Below are 23,996 nucleotides of genomic sequence, written 5' to 3'. Positions count from 1 at the left end.
TATGAACATTGGTGTATAAGTATCTATTTGAATACCTCCTTTCAATTCTTTTGGGTATATGCCTAGAAGTGGCATTTCTAGATAATATGGTAAATATATTTAACTTTTTAAGTAACTGCCATACTGTTTTCCACAGCAATTACACCATTTTACATTTCTACCAACAGTGTACAAGGATTCCAATTTTCCCCCACCTTCACCAACACATGTTATTTTCCTTTCTTTTTTTTTTTTTTTGAATAGCCATCCTAATGGGTGTGAAGTGTAAACATTAACTTTTGAGTTGACTTTGAAAATCAATTACACATGAAGTTAATTCAAGAAATATTTTTGAGCCCCTCCTATATAGAGAGAACTGTTACACTCTGAGGGAGTAACAAAGATGACTAAAATACATTGTTGAGTCTTTAGGTGCTTTACAATTCATTTTTCTCCTCCAAATGTATTTGGGAATAAGTAAGTTAAATTTTCATTGGGTGGTGGGAAAAAGTAATCCAGAGATCTTACAGTATTTGTGAAAACTGGTAATAAATATAAAAATGTTTGTTAAACTAATTCTCCAAAGAATACAGTCAAATGCTCACTATATAGTTGTTCTTTGGAAAATTCACAGTAAGGATGTGTTAGGCAAGGTCTCTAATTAATTTTTTTCTTTTACAGGTTAGATTTGTTAAAAGAATCCTGATACATTTCTATAATGGCCACTGCTCAGCTCTCTCGCTCTATCAGAATTCACAAGGCATCTAAGGTATTTATTCAGAATTAAAGAAAAACCGATGACTATTTACTGAGTTAGTTCAGAATCATGACTTTAATCTTTGGTGTTTTTTTAAACAGCAGTTTTATCAGTTAATTAGCCCATAATATTCTGGCAGAGTATGTCTACATTTTAACTGGCTAATGGATTGAGGTTGTTCAGGAAATTAGAATGGATTCCTACAAAGTAACTTACTGGGTGCTTGTTTTGTGTTTATATATTTAGACTTTCTAGAGTAAAAGAAATCAGAAACAAAAAAAGATGTTTAAAGAGAATGGTTCTTTGTTAGACATTCACTTCCTGACACAATTAGGAAACTTCTGATGCACACTGTGATGTAATTACAAGAACTGAAGGAGAGAGCACTGAGAGAAACTTGGATGCTGGGGCCCAGGGGGAGCTTGCCGGGGGCAGGCAACCTTGCTACCTGGGCAAGTTTGTCTTGTCCCATGACATTCTCTGATGAATCATTCATTTATTCATTGAGAGCTCAATATTATATAACTTATAGGCAATACTGTGTTATTCTCTGAGAGAATTAAAAAAAAAGAATCTTCATCTTCCAGAAGTTTATAATCTCATTAGGGAAATAAGATTCACAGGAGTTAAGTCAATATACAAAGTAGTATATGCATTAAGTATATGTGAAAAGAATAAAGCAATACAAATTATAGGAATTTAGAGATTTTATATAGACTGGAATGGTTTGTATATTCCTCAAGAAGGAGAAGGACTTAAAGTGGACCTTAAATAATGAAAAGGATTAGGATAGAGGAGAAAGAATTCTATGAGGAAAAACTAGCATATCCCTTGGCTCAGAATAAGAAGTGAGGTTGGCATGTTTCAGAGAATAACGAACATCCTTATTGGAGTGGAGTGTCATCATCTTGGACAGAAGTAGGAAATAAAATTGAATAGGAACTTTGGGGACAAATTAATGTGGATCTTAAAAGCAAGGGTAAGGAATTTTTGCTTTATTCTGCAATCAATGGCAAGTCAGCAGATTTGATCAGGACACTGAGTAAAATAATTGTTTTAGGAATATTAAGCTGTAGCAGAAGTAGGAAAGATTGAAGTTGAAGGAGAATTAGGGCAGAGAGAAAGCAGTCATCTTTCTGGCTCAAATTCAATATATTTACCAAGCAGACTCCTGATCTCTTTTAGTTTCTTTAGTATGCTTCCTTCCTGGGGGGTAAATGCTAAGTTGAGTATATGAAGTGCAATCAGCTTGGCAGTTATTTTTCTTACTGTAAACTAACAAATTGACCTTTTGCTATAAACAGATCTTTGTAGTTTGAACTACATGAGCTACTTCTCCCAGTATATTTTAAGTGACTATGATTTTGCCTCTTAATACTTAAAACAACAATAATAGTAAATATAGAAGCTAACATTTATTCAGCACTTACGATGTGCTAGGCCCTGTGCCAAGGGTTTTATATTATTATTTCAATTAAACCTCAAAATAAGGAGGATACACTGAAGCTCAGAGAAGTAAAGTAACTTGCCTTAGGTCACGTCATGTAGCTTAACAGCTAAGCTGCCAAACCTCACATATCCTTAGCACACTGTCTTATTAAAATAATTTATAATAGTGTTTTCTATTATCAAGCCACAGTATTTTCATGTATTAGACATTTATAAAAATGTGAATGATTACCTTTAAAGATTTAGATCAGCTGAGCTGAGAGAAAAATCTCTGGAGTATAGAGAAGTAACAATTCTAAAGGCCTTTTCCAACCATTGATCTTCATTATTACAAATGACCTTTTAGATTCTGTATTTAAAGTAAATGTCTTTATATTTTCAGGTTATTTAATTTTACAAATGGTTATTATTCAAGTATTGCCTCTAAATTTTGGCATGTTTTCAATAAGTTATTATATATGTCCCATGGCAGCTATTACCCAATTACCCCCAAAGAACCTTAATTCCTAGGCCCCATGGGTACAAAAAGCAATTTTCTGTCAAATTTTACACACATACACATACATACACATGCACATTACATACCTAATTCTCCTTCGACTTTAATCTTTCCTACTTCTGCTACAGCTTAATATTCCTAAAACAATTATTGACTGTCCTGGTCAAACCTGCTGCCTTTCCACTAGTTGCAGAATAAAGCATAATTTCCTTAGCCTGGCTTTTAAGATTCATATTAGTTTGTCCCCCAAATTCCTATCATACATGCAAGACTAATAATTTTATATATCTTTTTAACTAAATATAATACAGTTTGGAAAAAAGGAGGAACTGATCATTCATTTTCACTATATAGTGTAGCAAAGAAGTAAGCTTATATTGCAAAATCATGTCTAGAATGTCCAAAAGACATTATAGAATCAGATCTAGGTATGGAAAAGCTTTAGGGGAATTCTTTTTCATCTATAGGCATATTTGTGAGTAGTACCTGCCTCTAAGTAACAGAATTATTAAAACTTCAGCAGTTGAAATGTGCAGTATAATACAAAAAAAAAAAAAAACAACCAACCCTGAATTTGAATAAGGTAATCAGAGATTTATCATCCTGACTTCTACTAGTGTAGATTAGTCTCACCTGCTTTTGTACTTTTTATAAATGAAATCATACACTAGTACTCATTTGTATCATGTTTCTTGCGCTCAGCTTTATGTATGAGAGTCACTTATATTAAATTTACTTGTAGATCATTCATTCTCAATGATCTATAGTATATTACTGTGGTAATAAACCACCACTTGTTTATCCATTTCCTTGTTGACGGAAATTTGGGTAGTTTTCAGTTTGGGTCTATTACAAATAATGCTGTTATGACCATTCTTTTCGTGAACGTATGTTGAGTGTATACCTACAAGTGGAATACGGGTCACGGGATATGTTTATATTTAGCTTTAGTAGATATTACTAAGCAATTTCCCATAGAAGATGTACCCATTTATGCTCCTACAACCACTGTTTAAAGTCTTTTGAGCCATATCCTTGTCAACATTTGATATTTTCTAATTTTTAAAAATTTTAGTCATTTTGGTGAGTATATAATGTTATTGCATTGTGATTTTAATGTGCATTTCTCTGATGAAGTTCAAGCACTTTTTCATTGTTTATTGGCCATTTGGATATCCTTTTTTGTGAAGTGTTTGTTCAAGTCTTTTGCCCATTTTTCTTTCCAGGTGTCTTTTTCTTTCCAGGTGTCTTTTTCTTAGTGAATTTTAGGAGTTCTTTATACATTCTGGATATGAGTCCTTTGTCAGATGCTGAGAATATCTTCTTCCACTCTTGAATTGCCTCTTTGTTCTTAATAGTCTGTTAATGAACAGAAGTGCTTAAGTTTAATCTAGTTCAAATCATCAATATTCAGAAAGTACTTTAAAATTGTAATGTATTGACACAACACCAGCTGGAGTTCATGAGACATATTTGGTGCTTGGATTAAAGGAGACAGAAAAAAGCAGTGTCAGACTAGTTGTGACAAAAATGATCAAATTTTTATTTTTGTGTTAACACATGTACACAATAAACATTGAATGATATGACAAACACGCTGAAGTGATAACTCAAGATACCAAAAATCTATCAGCAAATATTCTATATGCAACATAACTATTAGTTGGTAGACACTTCTTATATACTGAAGTAAAATCCATGCATCTGTCACACTTATGGCATTTCTAATATGGCACACTATTTCTTAAGGCAGATTAGCCAATCTTTTAAGGAAAACTGTATAAATCATTTAATACATCACACACATACATACAAACTTTAGAAGGAACCTATTGTTAGCACTGATACATTTTTCTGGCAGGGGGAGGAGGTAATTAGGCTTATTTATTAATGGAGGCACTGGGGATTGAACCCAGGACCTTGTGCATGCTAAGCATGCACTCTACCACTGAGCTATACCCTCCCCCCAGCATTGATACTTTTTTGTAGAACATTCTGATATCTTACAGAACCTTAGTATTCTGCAGAACTCTAGCTTAAGTGAGGCACAGAGATGTGGAAATACATGGCAGTAGCATAGTGGATGAATAGTAGTTCCACCTGGCTAGAGAGCAGGGTGCATAGGAGAGGGTAATGAAGTAGGGACAGAGGGCAGAGGGTGGTAAGGCAGGAAAGCTAGGCAAGCATAAGATTTGACATTTCTCAAATGCCTCACTTGAACTCTATCCTGTACGAACACGGGGAGTGTCATGGTAAGATCTGTATTCTTCAGAGACTAATGATGGCCACATGAAGGACAGAGTGAATGAAAGGAACTGTTGGAAGGAGATGAGAGGCTACTGCAGCCATAAAGGGGAGAAGTAAGCATATCCTGAGCCAAGGCAGTGGCAGTGACAAGGGAAAGGAGAAAACAGATTGGAGGACTCTTCTGGAGAGAATTAATAGGATTTAGTAATTGGATTTGGGATATGGAGGAGAGAGAGAAGCCAAAGATGACCCCACCGCTAGCTTGGATGATTGGAGTGGATGCTGATTCATTTGCCCAAGAATGAGATGTGGGATCAGGTTTTAGTCAGGGTGATAAACTGAGTTTGAGGGGTCTACAAAGTGGTCTAGGTGCAGATGTTCAGAAAATAGACATATAGAAGTCAGAACAGAAATAAGGACTTGAAGTCTTCTTTGTATATACTATACCTGAAGCAATGAGACTAGATGAAATTACCCAAGAAGAGAGCTTTGAAAAGGAAAAAGACTGAAGACAGAATTCTGGGGTGGGGCCAAAATTTAAAGAGCAGAAAAATTGGAAAAAATAAAAAACAATTGAGATAGATATGGAGGAAGGAATAGGTGAAAAAATAAAAACCAAACAAAAAAACAAAAGAGAATAGTATTAAGGCAGCTGAGAAAAGACAGTGTAGGCAAAAGTGTCAAACTTTGCAGAGGAGTTTCATACTGTGAGGACTGAGACGAGGTCAATGCTAGGATATATTTTGTGACTTTGGAGAGAATACAGTAGAGGGGGGAAAAGACAGATTGCAGTGGGTTCTGAAGAGTGTGTGAAAGGAAAGCTTATACAATCACAGTAAAAACCCCAGCTTTGCCTCAAATCCATGGATCATCGTAAAATAAATTATATTAGTCTTGAATTACTTGGATAAATGTCTCTGCCTTTGCTCTGCTTTGCCTGAACATCTAATTTAATGCAATATTCAAAGCCCTTTTCCTTTTGATTATCTATAAAGGTATCAGATTTGAAGTCTTGAAAGAGCTTTCCATTTTATTTGTGGTAATGGCATGATAGGCTGAATATATTAAAGAGTACTGATCTTTTTCTTTCTCCCCCCACCAGGAGACAATTTTCCCATCCCAAATCACTAATGAGCACGAGTCATTGATAATGGTGAAGAAACTCTTCGCTACTTCTATCTCATGCATTACATATCTAAGGGGCCTATTTCCAGAAAGCTCTTACGGAGAACGCCATTTGGATGGTAAAGTTTAACTAAATGGTTACTTTGGCTGGTGTTGCCCTTTTTCTCTATTTGGCAGGAATAAATGTTTAATTTCTCACAGAGTGTGCTAATTCCCAAGTCATGGATGGGCCTGTTCTTCAAGATCAATTTGCTAATTCATTTTCCATTTTAATTTCACTATGTTTAGTGGTTTTACTTATAGGAACCATTACTTCCTGGCTAGATACCAAATGACAGACTGAGGAGAAAAGAAATCTATCTGGACAAGCCCAGTAATTCTAAACCATACCTATAAAAGCAGCAACCAGATTGAAATCTATTTGGGTGCTGTACTTTGCACTAGTCTGTGCCTCAATTGAATTTGTTCTTTGAGGTAGGCTTTGGCATTGAGGAATTTTAACTGAGAAGTGTAATTCTTCCTGTTAACATATACAAATATGCCAGGAAAGAAGATATACTCATGGCAAGCCTATTTGATGAATAGCATGGATATTAAGACAATTATTATTCTAATCAGCTCTGATCTTTCTGAATTTTTCTCTTTTCTTCTTTTCTTCCTTTTATTTCTTGTGTCCTTAAACTCATGATTTCATTTCTTTATGTTACAAGCTGTTTCTGTCTCCTTTCCTTCTCTTCTATTAAAAAGAATGTACCTAGGACTCTTCAATTTTTCAAAAATCTTTCTGTTTAAAAAGCTGGATTGTGATAACAATTCAGAAAATCTTGCTGACTTGTCACTATAGTGGGAAGTATCATTTGGAAAATAAGTGCAGAGAGCTACAAGTTTCCTTGTAAGATGTTATTTTTCAAAATCTAACTTTACTTTAAATTTCTCAGTCTGTATTTAATGATATACTTTGGCCTCATTCCAATCTAATTTTCTTAAATTCTCTACATGAACATCAGTGAAATGCATGTGTGCTATAAACATAAAAGCATGGTATCTGCAACTGTAACAACCTCATTTGTATTATGTTCTCTTTTGGTGTCTAGGATATAAATCTGTAATAGTGAAAATGTTTATATATAGCATATAGTTGCAGTTTCTCCTTTTGTTTGGAATATAGAATTTGTAAAAAAGACATGTTTTGGGTAATTAAGCACTAATTATGGGCCAGTCACTAGCTTAGGCATGGGAGGGTGATACCATTCTTTATAGCTTTATTTTTTGTGACAGTTTTAGTGGAAGTGACATATCTCCCTCTCAATGTACTTAAAGTAGCATACATCATAAAAATGTTCAGTACTCCTATATTACTCTTTTTTTTTTTTGGCAATCTCTAAACGTTATACCAACATGGAATAATTTTAATATCCCTCAATAGCAATAGAGGTAACATCAATTTTAGGATAGGAAATCAATATGAAAAGGTGAAGTGACTTATATAAAGTCATACATGAATCAGTAATTGACTTTAGACTGATCTACACCAAAATGTGTAATATGATTTTCCTATTCTTCCTTCCTATAGTAAGGTAGTTGAATTTCAGATAGAAATTAATATTTGAGAATAATCCGTGGCAATATTTTTCATCTGTTTTTTTTTTTCCACTGAGATGGAGAGAAACACCATAGAAGTGATTTGAGATTGAGGTGTATGTTTTAAATTGGTTAATGGAGATGGCCTCAATACTACCCTATGATTACTTACGATTTAGCAGAAGCAGAGAAATGACACAAGTTGATTTTGTAAGCAACTCAGTTGTGCTACGTTATAGAAAGGAAGACTGCTGATATACAATAAAAATTGGAACTAAGCCAATTATCAACATAGGATTCATTTTTAAATTAGATATTTAGAGATTCAAAACATTTTTATAAGCTATAAAACTAAGTGAGTTATATGGATAAAATCATTAAAGGAAATACCCTTATTTAGCACGGACAATTTTAGTACAGCAGACTGTGTTTCTATTTTTGTAGACCTCACTTTAAAAATCCTCAGAGAAGATAAAAAATGTCCTGGGTCACTGCATATTATCAAGTGGTAAGTAACTGAAATTCCACCCAAGTTGAACAACAGTATTTTTATCATGTCTGAAATTACCCGTAAGACTTTATTTGGTAAGAACCTTTCCTTAAAACCATTGCCTTCTTCCTTTCTTTTCGTATTTCTTTTTACACAATTTCCTACAAATGTGTAACAATTATTCAGGATTATTTTAAGATACTGATTTAGTTTTGCTTTTGAAGAAAATAGACTTTCTTTATACAAGAAAGAAAAATATCAATCAAAATTTGATTACTCATCATATGCATGTCAGTGTCCTAAACATTACAAGAGGCAAAATGAAAAATAAGATGTGGTTCCCTACCTCAAAATTGTTTATCTATTATTTATGAAGTACTATCAACTTATTAAAAAATACTAGGAGTTTTAAAAAAATGATTAAATGGGAAAGGTGAAATGATTATCAATTTAATGTATTTCAAAGCAAACAATGTAAATCAATTCTGTACTTGAGATTCTTTTTGGCTTTGCATCTGGTCCAAATTGACATCGAACATTTATTTCTTGACAGGATTCAAGGTTGTTTTGATGCTTTGGAAAAGAGATACGTAAGAATGTTTTTAAATTTATACCAGAATCAAAGGCTCATCCTTTATCCCTTTAAAAGAAAAGCTTAGCCTTTATTTTGTTGTGTTTTAGCAGTATACTGTCTTACCCTTGCATTCATGAACAAATTTCTTTTTATTTTATGTCTTTGTAGTCCCGTTGATATCTCATTTACATCAATTAGCAATGAAACCCTCATTTTTCTTTTTTACGTACTTGTATCTTTTTGACCACAGAATTTCCTCTGAAGTCACTGGAAGAGATCCACAGGATGTGGGACAGGGGAGACAAGAATCTGGCATTTAGCACATTGAACATGTTCAAAATACTGGCGATTCAATTTGCAGATATAGCAGAAAGGAAAAAATGAACGAATAATTGGTTTTATTCTATGTCAGTTTTTTTTTTTTTGCTAGCTATATTTGGCACATGTATATAATCTGGTTCCTCAAAACAGCTAGTATTGTAGCTTGAATTTTTTTAAAATGCAGCTTGAATTTTAAGTGCATTAGATCTTTCTTGCTGCCCAAGACAGCTACGAAGGGTGTAAAAATCAGAGGCTCCAGTCCTAGCTGACGAGTCAGTATGTATATAAATGAGTTTTCCATCACTGCTTTCTCCCCCATTCCCCATCTGTGTCTTCTTTTTACTCCTCTTCAATTCCTATTCCTTTAAGAACCGTTACCGTGGAGCAAGCCTTACATTGGATTATTTAGTTGCACTGGTACATTTCCTTTTTCACTGAATAGTTATTACTTATGATTTATTAAACACTGACCTGGGAGACTGAGGAATACAAAAGTAAAACAGATACGGGGTTGTGCTCACAAAGACCATGGCAGAAGATAAATGACATTCATACGCATGGCTGATGATCAGCTATCGCATACTGGCATAACTGTACCTGTTGTTAAAATATTGAAGTATTCTATATCAGGTGGTGAATAGTTGTTTCTCTGAGACCCCCAATGACTCCCACCAGTCCTCCCCCTCCCCCAACCAGTGTCTCTGTTGGGATCTCTTCAGACTATTCCACAATCTAGCAACTAAAGGGCTGGCACCTGGCCCAGGGGGAGCATCCAGGAACCCAGCTCCAGGGCTAAGTTGGCATCTTTTCTGATTGGTCAGTACCTGTGCCATGTTGGGCTGTTACATTTTGATTTTTTCATATCTATTTGATATTTTTACATAAAATATCACCTTTATCACAAATATAAATAACCATAATATTCGTTAGAAAGCATTGCTTGCCAAAGGCAAGATACTGATCATGTGCAGTGGCAGTATGGACAAGGCGGGGTTATACCCAGTGAGGGGCATGGAGGAAATCTGTCGGAGAAGATGACTTCTGGGATTGAAGACTGTCAGTATTTAGACGGGTTGAGACGAGGAGAAGGTCACCACCAGTACACGGAACAGCACTCATCCATCTCCCTTGTCCACTCCTTTAGCAGCAGTTCCTGAGTGTCCATCACTGAGGGGCAGCACAATACAGTTAGGAGCCCAAGCTTTAGAAAATGTCAGTCTGAAGCGACTCCTAGTTCTGCCACTTAGTATCTTGTGATCTTGGGCATGTAACCTATTTCTTGGTAAGTTTCTTTACAGTAAAACAGGAATAATAACAGAATCTACCTCTTAGGATTGTTTGAGAATTAAATGAGTTAATAATCTAAAGCAGTAGTTTTCAAACACTAGCTTGCATCAGAATCACCTGGAGGACTTATTAAAACACACATTGCCAGGCTCCACCCCAGAATTTCTGGTGTGAGAATTTGCATTTCAGACCAATTCCAAGTGATGCTGGGACCACTGCTCTGAGGATTGTACTTTCCAAGGCATCACTCTCTCCATTGCTCACCATGTTCAAGCCACGCAAGGATTCCAGAGTATGCCAAGTGCCTTTTACCTTTGTATATATTGCTCCTTTTGCCTGCAAAATTCTCTTCCTTACTTTATGCCCTTTATCTGGCTGATTCCAATGTATCCTTCAGGTCTCAGCCTAAATATTTACCTCCTTAAGGAGGCCTTTCCTGACACACACCTCCCACCGTTCTCCCAGCCTAGATTGTCTCTCTCTTTAATGTTTTCAGGCGCCCTATGCTGCAGCTTCGTAGCAATTAACACAAGTATAATGATGTGCTTCTCTGTGTGCTTTTCTGTTCTCCCGTGCTGGTGGCCATGTTCTTTGAGATCAGGGGCCATTTCTATTTTTGAAAGAATGAATGAGTGAATTAGTAATTAAATAATTCCTATAAATTAGAGTTTCACTGTGTAGCCTTAAAATCAACTGTATGCAGTAACCAAAATGGCCACACAGTGTCACTAACGTTTTAGTCCGTTGGATGAAATAGGTGAATACTTTGATACGAAATTATGGTCCTAAAATTTTCTAATTTGTATCCTAGTTTTTAAAAATTTGTGATAGGCTTGATTATATCTCTATCTCTGTATATATTCTATTATTCTGTCAAACAGAAAATCTATTTATAGTAATGTATACATAGGGAGGACAAAAGTTTTATAGACACATCAGATTTCAGATTTTTTGCTTTAGTAGATTACTTTCGAAAGGCAAAATGTTTTAGAGATGCTTATGGCATATTTAATTTTTAGTAATAATGAATTATTTTGTGTATATTTTACCTCCTAAATTGGAACATAACTTATAGAGAGTAGGATAGTTATGTGTTTTTTTGCATCCCCTCCTTCCCAGCAGAACCCTGAGTGTGTAATAAACAATCACTTGAATGAATGATTAATACCTGTTTCTCTGATCTTCTGAATATTTTTTCTACCCAAATCTTTGTAACTTCTTTGAAGTTATATTTTAATTAGTCTTTATTGAAAATAATAATAATATAGGTGCAAGTATATAATAACAATAGTTTTCTTTTCTCTTAAAGCTACACATGGCAGTACTTACAGTAAGTACACATTTAAAGACCAAGCCTCTGTCTCTGTTTCATTGTCTTTTAGAAAGTGAAATATTAAAACAGCATTTTCCCCCATTCTACCTGAATTTCATTGTCTATCCTATGACATTTTGGAATTCAAAAAAAAAAAAATAGACTCTATCAGAAGTTTTAATAAAAGATCATAACCTATATATTTCTTTGACATGTTACTATACAGGGAGAGGTCGGTAGCATGTACCCTCTGCTTCATCTACTGGCTATCAGGATTTCACTGTTTGAGTTACTTTATATAAAGTTTTCATTTTTGAAGTTTTGTAGACTTTTTTGAAGTTTTGTATACTTCTGGTATAACATGGTAGATGTAGTCAAGAATAGAAGGAAAATAAGATACCACTGAGAGTCTTAGATATACGACTTATTTAAAAATTTTTAAACCATAACAGATTTTTTAGAATTTGTTTGAAGTTCAGTCACAGTAATCAAAGGTATCAATTTCCTTATAGTCAGTGTCCACAGAATACTAGAAAGACTGTCTACGTTCACAAAACAAGAGCTTATTCTATCTCTAGATTGAAATATGTATCTCAGCACTCACTTAGCATAGCACCAGCTGAACTCTTCACATAGCAGATGTATTCTGTGAAGACTAACCTAGTAAGTTTCAGAAACTAAATGTTGTTTATTTTTCCTTAAATAGCTTTATACAAATCCCAAGGAACCTGAGGTAAGAACACACAGAGATGAGCAGTATATGTATGTTATATTTAAATATGTTTATCTGAGTTGAGGCTATAGGTTATACCTCTAGACTACCATATGAGCAGAGTAACTCCCAGTGAGCTCTTCCAGTGTGTTTTATTATAAAGACACCGATTCTTTATTATGGGAGTTTTAAAGCTACCTAGGCACGCTGGGGAAAAAAGCGTTGGGTAGAACAAGCCTATTCCCTAACACTCTAACAGTAAGAATCTCTGCTTGTATGAAAACCACATTTTACTTTTATTTTAACTGATGCCAAATTCTTTGTTTGTGGCCTTTTTGGCATAATGCTAAACTTTTTTTTTTAATGGCTAACTAAATTCTCCCCCTTTTGATCTTTTCATAGATTTTCAAACTTTACCTCTTTACTTCTCTCTCTAAATTTCTTCCCTCTGCTTATTGACTCCTACTCATCCTCATCCTTGAGGCCAACTTATGTTCAAAACATTTATGAAAGCCTCCTTGGCTGTTTTGTGCACGCTAATATCTTCCTTCTCTAAATTCTTTTTCCAGCAGGACCTCACAATTTCATATAGATTACTTTATCTCCCTAATCAGATTGTGAATTCTTGAGGACAAGAGTCTTGTCTTGTTTTCTGCCTCCCGGAGTGAATGTCATAGTCCCAGACATGTAATGGTTTCTTGTGTGTGGCAGCTGTGGTGTGGCACAGAAGTGGAGGGAGAAGTCCTTCCTGCTTTCTTCTCATTCTGCCCTCTTTATTTTCCTCCCAGCTTTCTTTCCTCTTCCCTTTCTTTTCCCTTGCTTTCAATTTTCCTTCCGTAAGCCTATGGATTTAGCCTAACTGTTGACCTTTGAGACTAAGTTAAGCACTTTTTAGCTTTTAATATTCTTTCTTGGCAATATTATAAATATCTGTTTGAGCAAGGCAGAAGAAAACTGGTTTGTACAGGTGGGTAACAATTCCTCAATGTCCAAGCTACCTTTTTTTAAAAATCTTTGTCTCTTGTTTAGTTTCTTTCTTTTTTTTTTTTTTCTGGTAGGTGTGAGGGAAGTTTTCCAAACTAAGATCTCCTGATAAATTATTAATAAATTGGTCATTTCTTTAGTGCAATAAATTATTACATTTTTTTATTCATGCAAAACTCCTAGTCTGAAACTAGTGGTTTTGAGATAGTGAAATGCTGAGGAAATTGGGCTTATCTACCAAAAAATATTACAGAATGGAAGAAAACTGTTAAATGAGCCTTGATGCAGGCAATATATATGATAACAAAGTTAGGAAACAAAAGCTTATTATATGATGAATTCTGAGCTATCATTTACGACCCAGAAAAAAAATATTTGAACTCTTGCAGATTATTTCCTTTAGCAGTGAGTGATCCCTAATCTCTATGTGTTCATGGCACACATGATTGCTAGAAAATTTGATGGCATGTTTAAGGGTGTTAAAAGACTCAACAGGACACCAAACATATCAGCAATAATTACAGTATATCTATGACATGGATATGTTCGCAGTGCCTGAAAGTATCCATGGGGTTACACTGCTTTGTGGTTGCTGTTCAGCAGCTAATCACTGGTAGAACAATTTACCTCTTTGATTTTGTTCTTTTATATACTTGCAAAACAACATTCTCACATAAACAGTCTGTCTTTGGCATGTATCTGATATGGTGCCGTGATTCTTGGCTCATATTGGTAGAAGTATGTCCTCCCCTAAGCAAAACAATACTCACATTAACAACATTAACATGTACTTGAAGCAAAAATAAATTTCACACGTGGATTAAAATTTGCAGCACTCTTGTGAAGGGTCTGTCATGGTATGCCAGTTGAGAACCTCTGTCTTAAATAAGTGTGCTTCCCCAGTCCAGAGACCAACAGAGTTTTGGGCATCACACAAAGTTGTGGTGCTTCTGCACCTGAGGTTTTGTTCTGATTGCTCCATCTCAAGAAAGAGATGAAGTGACGAAAGTAACTGAAGTAGTGAAGAGTGACAATGTGGCTTTTCTATAGCCACACACTACAGAATGGGTGGAGGGTGTTAATAAGATATGTAAGCCAAAATGTAAATATATTAAGAAAATGTTTACACAGCTTAATGCATGACAGACTCTTAAAGAATTACTGTATTTGAATTTTGTGATGACACAATTCTTACTGTTTCACCCTGTTTTTCTTTGTGCCTATTAGAGGTGGTCAACACGACTTTTAATAGCCTGCTTCAGGAACTGAACTATAGATGGTCCCTGCTTCTAGCCACAATATACTTTTGAGAGACTCTGTTTAAAAAAAAATCCTGTAGGATGAAATCCTAATTGAATATGAACTCTATCCTGGCTGAATATTTATTCATTCAGCAAATATTAACTGGGTTTCCTTCATGTGCCTGAGACACAGGAGTCAATGGGATAAACAAGGTCCCTGCTGTCTGGAAACAACGTTCTTATGAGGGAGGATGAACAATAAATAAACAAAAATTGAGCAAAACAGTTTCAGATGGATCATAGTGCTATGAAGAAAATAAAAGAAGGTGATAAGCTGGAGAGTACTGAGGTGGGGAATAGGGGAAGAAAGCCTGGAGGGTAGTTCCTGGAGGGGCTGCCGTTTGAGCTGAGACTGGTTGGTTAGAAGAGTCACCTCATGCAGCTCTGTGAGAAGCAATAGCTTGCAACTGGCAGAACCACACAGTAGTTTGCACTGCAGACAATGGAGCCGCATACCAGTTCTGCTTACTAGCTTCATCTATAATGATGTAATCCCTGCTCAGAATGAATAGATGTAGAGCAGTTAGGCAGCCGTGCCCGAATATTATCATCATTATCGTCAACTGAAGGCAGCATATTCCAGACTACGGTTGTATAAAGGCCAGAAGGCAGGAAGGCATCTTGTGTGTCCAGGGACAGAGAGGGTTCCCTGAGCTTGGAGCTGAATGAGTGGGAGGGGAAAAGGCAGGAGATAAGTTCAGAGAGGTAGGCAGGGGACAGATGAGTAAGACCTTGTGGGCCAAGGTAAATTTTGGATTTTATTTTAAGGGCAGTGGGAAACCACTAGTAAAAGAGTGACATGATCTGATTTGTATTTTCAAAATTTTTTGGCCATAGAACAGAGAATGAATTATAGGAGGAGGAATTTGGAAGCAAGCAGATCAGATGGAAAGAGATGGTGGTGGCTTGGGTAGGGTGAAGAGGACCAGGCAGATTTGGGATACGCTTTGGAGACAGACTGAAAAGTCTAGCCAGTGGACTGGAATGCAGAGGGAGAAGGGAAAGCTGTTCCTGTTGCTTTTTTGTTGGTCCAGGTGGATGCATTCAATATGATTAATAGAAGCGATTGGTGAGCAATTTATAGGCTCATCTTTATTAGGCAAAACATTAATCTGAAAAGCAGGACAATGTTTTATGGGTGTTAAGAAGAGATTAGTGGCTGCTGTAAATATACCTTCCTTGATCAGTCAGAGTCAGACTGAAGTTATAAGGATTAGCATCTTCTGCAAAACAATGATAAATGTAACTCTTTTATTAGTTGCATCAGGGACCAAATACTAAAGTGTTAATAAAATTATCAACCACTAAAGGATCTACTCTTGATATAATTTTAAATATAAAAGGTAGCTCAGAGCATTACAAAGCTAGTGTTGGTTGAGAAACACGGGCAGGCAGGAAGAATAGGCAATGTTGACTCGACAGGGCATCTACACCGCACATCAGGGAAGAGAGGATGCTGTGTATCTAACCCGTCTGGAGTGAGCCTGCTGCTGTAGGCACCTCTAGCCTCACGTACATCTCCTATCCCACTCACAAAGCAGCCTTCCGAGCTTGGTTTGATTTCTCAAGGAGACTGTTTTGCTAGAAAAAATACTTTCCTCTTAAAATTAACTCCATTACAAATCAATCTTCTTAGAGTTAATTTAAGCAGTATGAGCTAGTTTCCCCAGGACCTGCTCACCTGTGATTAATGGGATATCAAATCATAGAATAAAGTAATAAGAACATTGTGATTTTTTCTGATCAATCCAACATTCCCATTTCCACATTGCCAAGGGACAAACACTGAAACAGATGAATGAAGGGTATTTTTTTGAGTTCTGACTGAAACTCATACCCTTTGCCTGTGTTAGCACCTTCTCCAGCTCTGTGGACAGACTCTAGTTGACCCTTGAACAGCGCGAGGATTAGGGGTGGCAACCCCCCTGCAGTGGGAAATCTGTGTATAATTTACAGTAGGGCCTCCAGGTACTCGGTTCCTCTGTATCCTTGGTTCTGCATCCTTGGATTCAACAACCATGCATCATGTACAACTGTAGTGTTTGCTACTGAAAAAAATCAGTGTACAAGTGGGCCTGCCCCGTTCAAGCCTGTGTTGTTCAAGGGTCAGCTGTATATGCATCTGGGTCCAATGTTAGCTTCAACTACTAGGCAGTCATTTTATTTTAAATAGAGTGCCTCTCTCATGAGGAAATTTGTCCCTCTTTATTTCTAGCTTATTTATATCTATCTTTGTCCCTATTTCTAGCATTGGTATCTAGTTTTTAGTGCAGAATCAAAAAAACAAAACAAAAACAAAAACCTGATACCATAGCTCCTGGGTCCTTTTCAAATTTTTCAAGTTTTCCTGTTGCCACTCTGGTCTTCCCTAAATTACTACAGGTAATGGTTCCCACTTCTTTGCACTCTAAAAATAGCCAACATGATCTTAAAAGATGCAAATCACTCCCATGCTTAAAACCCTTCAGTGGACTTCTGGTTTACTTAGAATAAAATCCAAACCCCTTACCATAGTTAATAAGGCCCCACAACTTCCTCTACAACCTCATCTCCTACACTCTCCCCCGTGCTCACTCATCCTCAGCCACGCGGCCTCCTCTCTGACCCTGGAAGATGCTTCCTTTCCTACTTTAGAGCCTTTACATGTTGTTCCTTCTTCCCCGGTGCCCGGCCCTTCCCCAGGTCTGCACACGACTGGCCCCTCTTGTCACTGAGGCTCAGCTCACATGTCACCTCTTCAGTAAGGCCCTCCTCGGCCTTTCCAAACCAGATCAGCACCTCCTTCCTTCTGTACTGTCACAGCAGCTGCTTTGTGTTCTTCACAGCACTTATTACTATCTGAAATTATTTTATTTACTTACTTTTTTATTGACCATTTCTCCCCAAAGTCTGTAAACTCCAGAACAACAGGCACCTTTTTGGTCACGTTCACAACTGTGACTCCAGTGTCTGACACAAAGTGGACCTTCCCATAAAAATCTGCTTCATGAGTAAATGGTTTCTTAACTGGTTCCACTGCTATTTACCAAAGCCAGGTCACACACTTGACTGTGTGCTTTAATTTCTCCAGCCTTAAAATGGTAACAATAGGATATGCCATCTAACTCATTTTTAGCATGGAGGAGAAAATTTGTTGTCCTTATATCTGGAAATACTACTCCTGAATAATGTAATGCTGTGAAACAGACAGGTATGTAGGAAGTATAGTAGGTATAAAATAAAAGTGTTCCTTACCTATTATCAGATAAGATTCTGGTCTTTGCTTTAAATAATTTCTTTCTCCATTCCCTTTGATATTTCTAGAAAGTGACTGAGATATACCAGTTCAAATTCAAATACACAAAAGAAGGAGCCACCATGGATTTTGACAGGTAGAATCTAATCATTTAATAAACATGAGAAGTACATAGGATTGAGGTAAACATAAGCCTCTTGTGGCCAGAGACAGCCCTAGGAATATTATTTTGGCAGTGATGTGGAGAGTGTGGACAAGAAGAAAAGCAGGAAGAATAGATAGTCATTGTCATCATCCATGTAAGAGTGAGGAGGGGATGCCTCTGAGAAATAACCACATGGTACAAAGGCCCAGAACTGATGATTGAGTTTATACTTGGAGAGCTGTAGAAATGTGCATGAGCTGATCTCACAAATGAACGAACTGACCTACAGTGTCTAAGTGACTTGACTGGGGTCATTCAGCTAGTTAGGAGCAGAGCCAATATTAAATGTCAAGCCCACTGTTCCCACTATTATAGTATGCGGTTATTTGTAAATCAAGTTTGTAAAATAACAGGTCACATTTAAAATGCCTTCAATAAAAAAAAAAACAAATTAAAAAATGTCTTAAGGGAACTCACTACTTAAGAAATTCTTTGTATAGACATTGCAAAAATACAGTAATTCCTCTAATTTACATTCTAAAGTAGTCTCAAGAGTGTCCTGAGTTTAGTTTATATTTATTTGATCATAGAATAAAAAGTTTTGTTCTTTTTGAAATAGATTTTCAATATTATATGTGATTGAAAAGGCTGCTGTTTTTCTATGTGGCTATAGCAGTAGTACAAGCTTCGAAAGTGGGACAAACAGTGACGACATTAAGAAAGCCAGTGTTCTACTGATCCGTAAATTGTACATACTGATGCAGAACCTTGGACCCCTTCCTAACGATGTTATACTTACCATGAAACTCCACTACTATAATGCAGGTAGGTGGACACCTCTCGTGCAATTCCTTCTGAAGTGCTGAAGTAATATTTTGGATAAATAGAAGGATTTTGGCAAGCATCTGAAAGAGATGTATGTTATTACATATGAAAGATTAACCTGACTTGTTCTCCTGAAACTCAGTGTTGTTGGCTTTCTGCCCTTTTCATTTGCAGTGACCCCACATGATTACCAACCCCCTGGTTTTAAAGAAGGGGTGAACTCACACTTCCTGCTGTTCGAGGGGGAGCCTGTAAATCTGCAAGTGGGATTGGTCTCCACTGGCTTTCATAGCATGAAAGTAAAAGTCACAACCGAGGCCACCAGAGTGTCTGATTTGGAGAACAATCTATTCCAGGAGAGCAGTACTACGGAGATTGCCCATCAAGGACTAGACTGCGACGAGGAGGAAGAGGAGTGCGACAATCACGTAAGGCGGAGCTTAGTAACTCCTCGCTTCAGTTTAACACTGTTGACGTTTTTCGGTTCCTACACAGGTCATATCATAGTAAGGGTCCAATACAGTGTGCTGGATATAAAAACGAAAACAAGACTAGCGCCTGACCTCAAGGAGTCTTTATTCTAAAAAAAGGCACTGTCTTCAAGAAGGAAATATACTTTGTTAAATGACATTGTCCATGGCTAGGAGAAAAAAAGATTTTCTAATATATTTCTTTTATAAAACGTACCCATGAATTTAGGGAATTTGGGAGTTTCTTTCTTTAATTTAAAAGAGCATATTAAACACATTTTAAAATATTCTAGGTATCTATTCATGCTCACTTGGAAGTATAAGCAAGTTCTTGATCCCTGGGGTAGAATAATGTTACGGATAAATCTAAGTCAGCATTAAAACAAAATGGTAGTCAATCCTTGGTTATGTGGAGAGAGACCAGCTTTGGGGGTAGGTCACTGGGGAAAACCAGGGAGCTGGTGATTTGGAGCCAATGGAGCCAAAAAGGTAGGGCTCTAAACTGTTTAACCTTCCTGCTTCCTCCAAGAGAGACTTGGTGTTGAGTACCTGCTAGCGTCCTTCTGTGGCCTAGGTAAATCTATAACCCTTTGTCTGGATAATAAAGTTCACCATATGCCAACATTGTCTTAAAAGGGTTCTGAGTTAAACATAAACAATTTTCAGACCGCTTCATGGGAAGGAATGTTATAAAATCTTTTCAGAAGATATTTTAAGATTAGGATGCTAATTTATTTGCTTGAGAAAGTTTGAGTCCTATTTAAAGATAGATGGCTGTAGTAGGTAGCTTTTGAAGTTTCCTTGTGATTCTTTAACTTTGTATTACGTTTAATATATTGAAAAGAAGTCTTGATTCAGTTAATATAAATAATATACCAAACAAACAACAGGATTTTTTTCATTATTAGTCAGTACATATTTTAACAATGTCAGACATGATAATGGCTCTAGATTTTGACGCAAATTTCTTCTGATTCCACTCAAGGAAGCTATAGCTAACATAGATTGGTTTTTACAAAGCTTAAGAAAAAATGAGCATGTTTCAACTGGATTTTTATCTTTTAAAATTAAGAATTTCTGTCTCTTTTACTAACTGAGATGAAAAGCAGGACAACTTGAGAATGAATAATTCAATTGATAGATTAAGTAACAGATCACATGGGAGTTCTATTTTTATTTTTTTGAGGAAACTCCACACTGTTTTTGATAGTGGCTATAGCAATTTACATTCCCACCAGCAGTTCATGAGGGTTCTTTTTCTCCGCAGCCCTTGCCAATGCATGTTATTTGTTTTCTTTTTGATAATAGCTGTTCTGACAGGTGTGAAGTGATATCTCATTGTGCTTTTGATTTGCATTTCCCTGATGATTAGTGATGTTGAGCACCTCTTCACATGTCTGTGGGCAGATCTGCATGTCTTCTTTGGAAGTATGTCTATTCAGGTCCTCTGCCCGTTTTTTAATCAGGTTGTTTGTGGTTTTTTTTTTTTTGTTTTTTTTTTGGTGTTGAGTTGGCCTTTACTCTTCTTTATAGTGTTATCATCTATCAGTATATCCACTTGTTTAAAAGTTTTATATAAATGTAATCATGCTCTAGGTATCCTGTGATTTTCTTCTTTTGCTTGATCATCAAAAATGAAATTTATCCTACTGTATGTGATTGTGCATTCATTTTCACTGCTGTAGAATATTCTACTCTTGATAGACATTTTTAATTGTTAGAAGCATTTATATATATACACATCTCCTCATATACATATGCAAGAGTGTTTCTAGGGCATATACCAAAGAGTCCTAGGGCTTGTACACTTTTAATTTCAGTAGGTAATGCAAAACTGTTTTCCAAAGTAATTGTACAATTTATGCTCCACCAACTGTGGAGGGAATGCCCTACATTCTTGTCAGCACTTACTATTACCCAAGTTGATGTTTTTTCCCAACTACTGGATATGAAATGGTAATGCTTCATGATTTGATTTTGATTTGCATTTCCCTGATTGTTAATGAGTTTGAGCATCTTTTCATGTGTATTGGCCGTTCTGGTTTTCTTATGTATAAAGTAACTGTTCAAGTCTTCCATGCCTTTTTCTACTAGGTTATCTTTTCCTCACTGATTTAAAAAAATATGTTCTGAATAATAATTCTTTTTCACTTATTTATTTTGCAATTTTTTTCAGGTTTGTGTCTTGCTTCTTTACTTTTTAAGATATTTTTCCTAAGAGAAGCTCTTAATTTTAATGTAGTCAAATCCTTTCCTCTGATGTGTGCTTCTGGTTATTCTTAAGAAATCCTTCCTTATCTGAGGTCATTTATAATATTCTCCTGTTTTATTATACACATGTTAAAGTTTTCCTGTTTATATTTAGGTTTTTATTCCACCTAGAGTTAATTTTTATTTGGAGTTTATTTTTTACTTTATTTCCACTCCTTTTATATTTTTAAATCCAAGTATAATATACATACAGAAAAATATACGCATCATAATGATTTAGCTCAATAAATATTCACAAACTGAACACCTGGGCTAGGATGAGGGTGAGGCAAACAAGGTAAGAGAGAGTGCCTCCTTAAATTTTGCTTCCTAGGTATCTTGTTTGCCTCACCCTGTCCCAGTCCTACTGAATACACATGTGAAGTCAGCACCCAGATAAAGAAACAAACTACTACCAGCACCCCGAGAAAGCTCAGTCTTACTTTGCAGTCACTGTTCTACTCAACAAGTATCTCTCTCCTGACTTCTATTAGAATAGATTAGTTTCTCTTGTTTTTATTTTGTAGATGTGGAATCATGGAGTGTGAAACATTTTTTCACTGCTCTGAATGTTCTGAACATGTTTTTTCGTGAAATATGTATGCATTTCTGGTGGGAATAGGATTGCTAGGAGCAGAATTGCTGGGTCACAGGATATGTGTACATTTAGCTTTAATAGATACTATAAAACCATTTCCAAGGTGATTGTGCCAGTTTATACTTCCATCTGCAAGTTTTGGTTGCTCCACATTCTCACCAACCGTTGGCATTTTCCATCTTTTGAATTTTAGCCCTTCTGGTGGGTGTGTAGTGATATGTCATTATGGTTTTTAATTTGCATTTCCCTGATGACTAATGAAGATGGGTACCTTTTCATGTGTTTATTGGCCATGTTGGATATCTCCTTTTATGAAGTGTCTTTTCAAGTCACTTGTCATTTTTCCTATTGGGTTCTATTGGGGTTGTCTCTCATTCTTATGGATTTGTAGCAGGTCTGAATATATATTCTGCATGTAAGTCCTTTGCAGATACATGTATTGGGAATATCTCTTCAATCTTATGAGTTGCCTTTTTACTCTCTTAACGGTGTGTTGTGATGAACAGAATATTAATTTTGTTTGGTTCAATTTATTAATCTTTTCATCTATTTTCTGCAGTTTTTATTTGAAAAATTTTGTCCACCCTAAAGTTTACAGAGATATGCTCTATGTTTTTCTCTAAAAAAAGGAGAAATAACTGCAGAAAAATGTAATTTTCAAAATTATAAGAGACCTCCATGAATAACTTCACACCAAAATATATGAATACTTGAAAATAGAGGAGAGAAAGATCAGTTATTTATAAATATTTTTGGCATGAAGTTATTCGGGGAGGCCTTCTATAATTTTTTAAATTGCTTCTGTTTCTGTAGTTATTTCCCTGTTTTTATACTGGTATTCATTTGTGCCCCATTTTTTTAATTATATTTGTCCCAAATCAGTATTTCTTATTACTCTATTCAAAATCATCTTTTAGTTACGCCAATCACTTATGTTGCTTTTTTTTTTTTTTTAATTCATGCTTTGCTCTTATCTTTGCCTTCTTCTATTTCTCTGGTTTGGTTTGTCTCCCTTATTGAAAACTGATCTTGCCATCAACACATAGACATATTCTACGAGTACCTCAAATTCAACATCCGACCAAACCTGCTCTTCCTCCCCCTAGGTTCCTTATCTTTGGGTTGCATTAAAGCTTTACCAGAGAGCCTGACCAGGAATGTGTTCACCTCCTATTTCCTTCTCACTTCTCACACCCTTTTGGTTACCATTTCTATCTATTCCGTATTTGAAACATTTCTCAAGTCTGGCCCTGTCGCTGTTGTGCTGATTCAGGCTGTCATCATCGCTTTCTCGGTGAACGACAGCCGCGTCTCCTGAGTCTCCCTGAGGTCAGCGTTGCCTCTCTAATTTGTCTTCCAGAGTGCCAGAGAGTGAGGGTACTAAAACTATGATGTTCATTTTCGAATACTGCAAGTTGATTTATTTTGTGTACTTTCAAAGGGCAGAATAAGAGCCAGAAAATGAAAATTACATTGGCGGGGGCAGTGTGCAGAGGTTGATTTTGCCTCAGTAGAAGGAAGAACTTTCACTTTAAAAATTTAAAAGCAATATCATGATGATGTTAAAGTAATTTAAAAAGCAATGCAAATCTTCCAACTATCCTACCATCCTATCGGTACTGTCTTCATTTTGTATGTTGCATGCCCTCTAGTCATTTTCCATAGATACACATATTTGTATGTGATTTGAATCATGGTAGAAATATGAGTTTGTTTCATTTCCATACGTAACATGTTTTTAAATATTAATGACCTTTGTTTTTTCATTTAGTCACTTATTCTACCATTTCCCTACTTTTAAACATTTCAGTTAATTTCTTATTTTGCTATTATAAATAGTATTGTAATAAATACC

The 23,996-nt window shown here is 36.0% G+C and overlaps 1 protein-coding gene across 1 annotated transcript; it reads left to right on the top strand.

Moving 5' to 3' along the window:
* Positions 1–697: 697 nt before the first annotated feature.
* Positions 698–19,407, top strand: HORMAD2 (HORMA domain containing 2). Its single transcript, XM_031443287.2, has 9 exons — positions 698–748; positions 6,034–6,175; positions 8,082–8,145; positions 8,681–8,717; positions 11,619–11,639; positions 12,328–12,354; positions 17,922–17,989; positions 18,672–18,823; positions 18,998–19,407. The coding sequence occupies exons 1-9, from the start codon at positions 698–700 to the stop codon at positions 19,405–19,407; spliced, it is 972 nt and encodes a 323-aa protein (XP_031299147.1).
* The last annotated feature ends 4,589 nt before the right edge of the window (positions 19,408–23,996 follow it).

Source organism: Camelus dromedarius, chromosome 31 (assembly GCF_036321535.1).
Source record: "Camelus dromedarius isolate mCamDro1 chromosome 31, mCamDro1.pat, whole genome shotgun sequence".
Taxonomy (NCBI): domain Eukaryota; kingdom Metazoa; phylum Chordata; class Mammalia; order Artiodactyla; family Camelidae; genus Camelus; species Camelus dromedarius.
The sequence above is the reverse complement of the archived record's forward strand: the minus strand, read 5'-3'. Positions and strand labels throughout refer to the sequence as shown.

Bases quoted from the DNA above. Each gene is read 5' to 3' on its own strand.
- HORMAD2 (XM_031443287.2), top strand. From the start codon at position 698: ATGGCCACTGCTCAGCTCTCTCGCTCTATCAGAATTCACAAGGCATCT. The intron at 749-6,033 runs GTATTTATTCAG...TCCCCCCACCAG, and splicing joins GAATTCACAAGGCATCTAAG to GAGACAATTTTCCCATCCCA. The intron at 11,640-12,327 runs GTAAGTACACAT...TTCCTTAAATAG, and splicing joins TACACATGGCAGTACTTACA to CTTTATACAAATCCCAAGGA.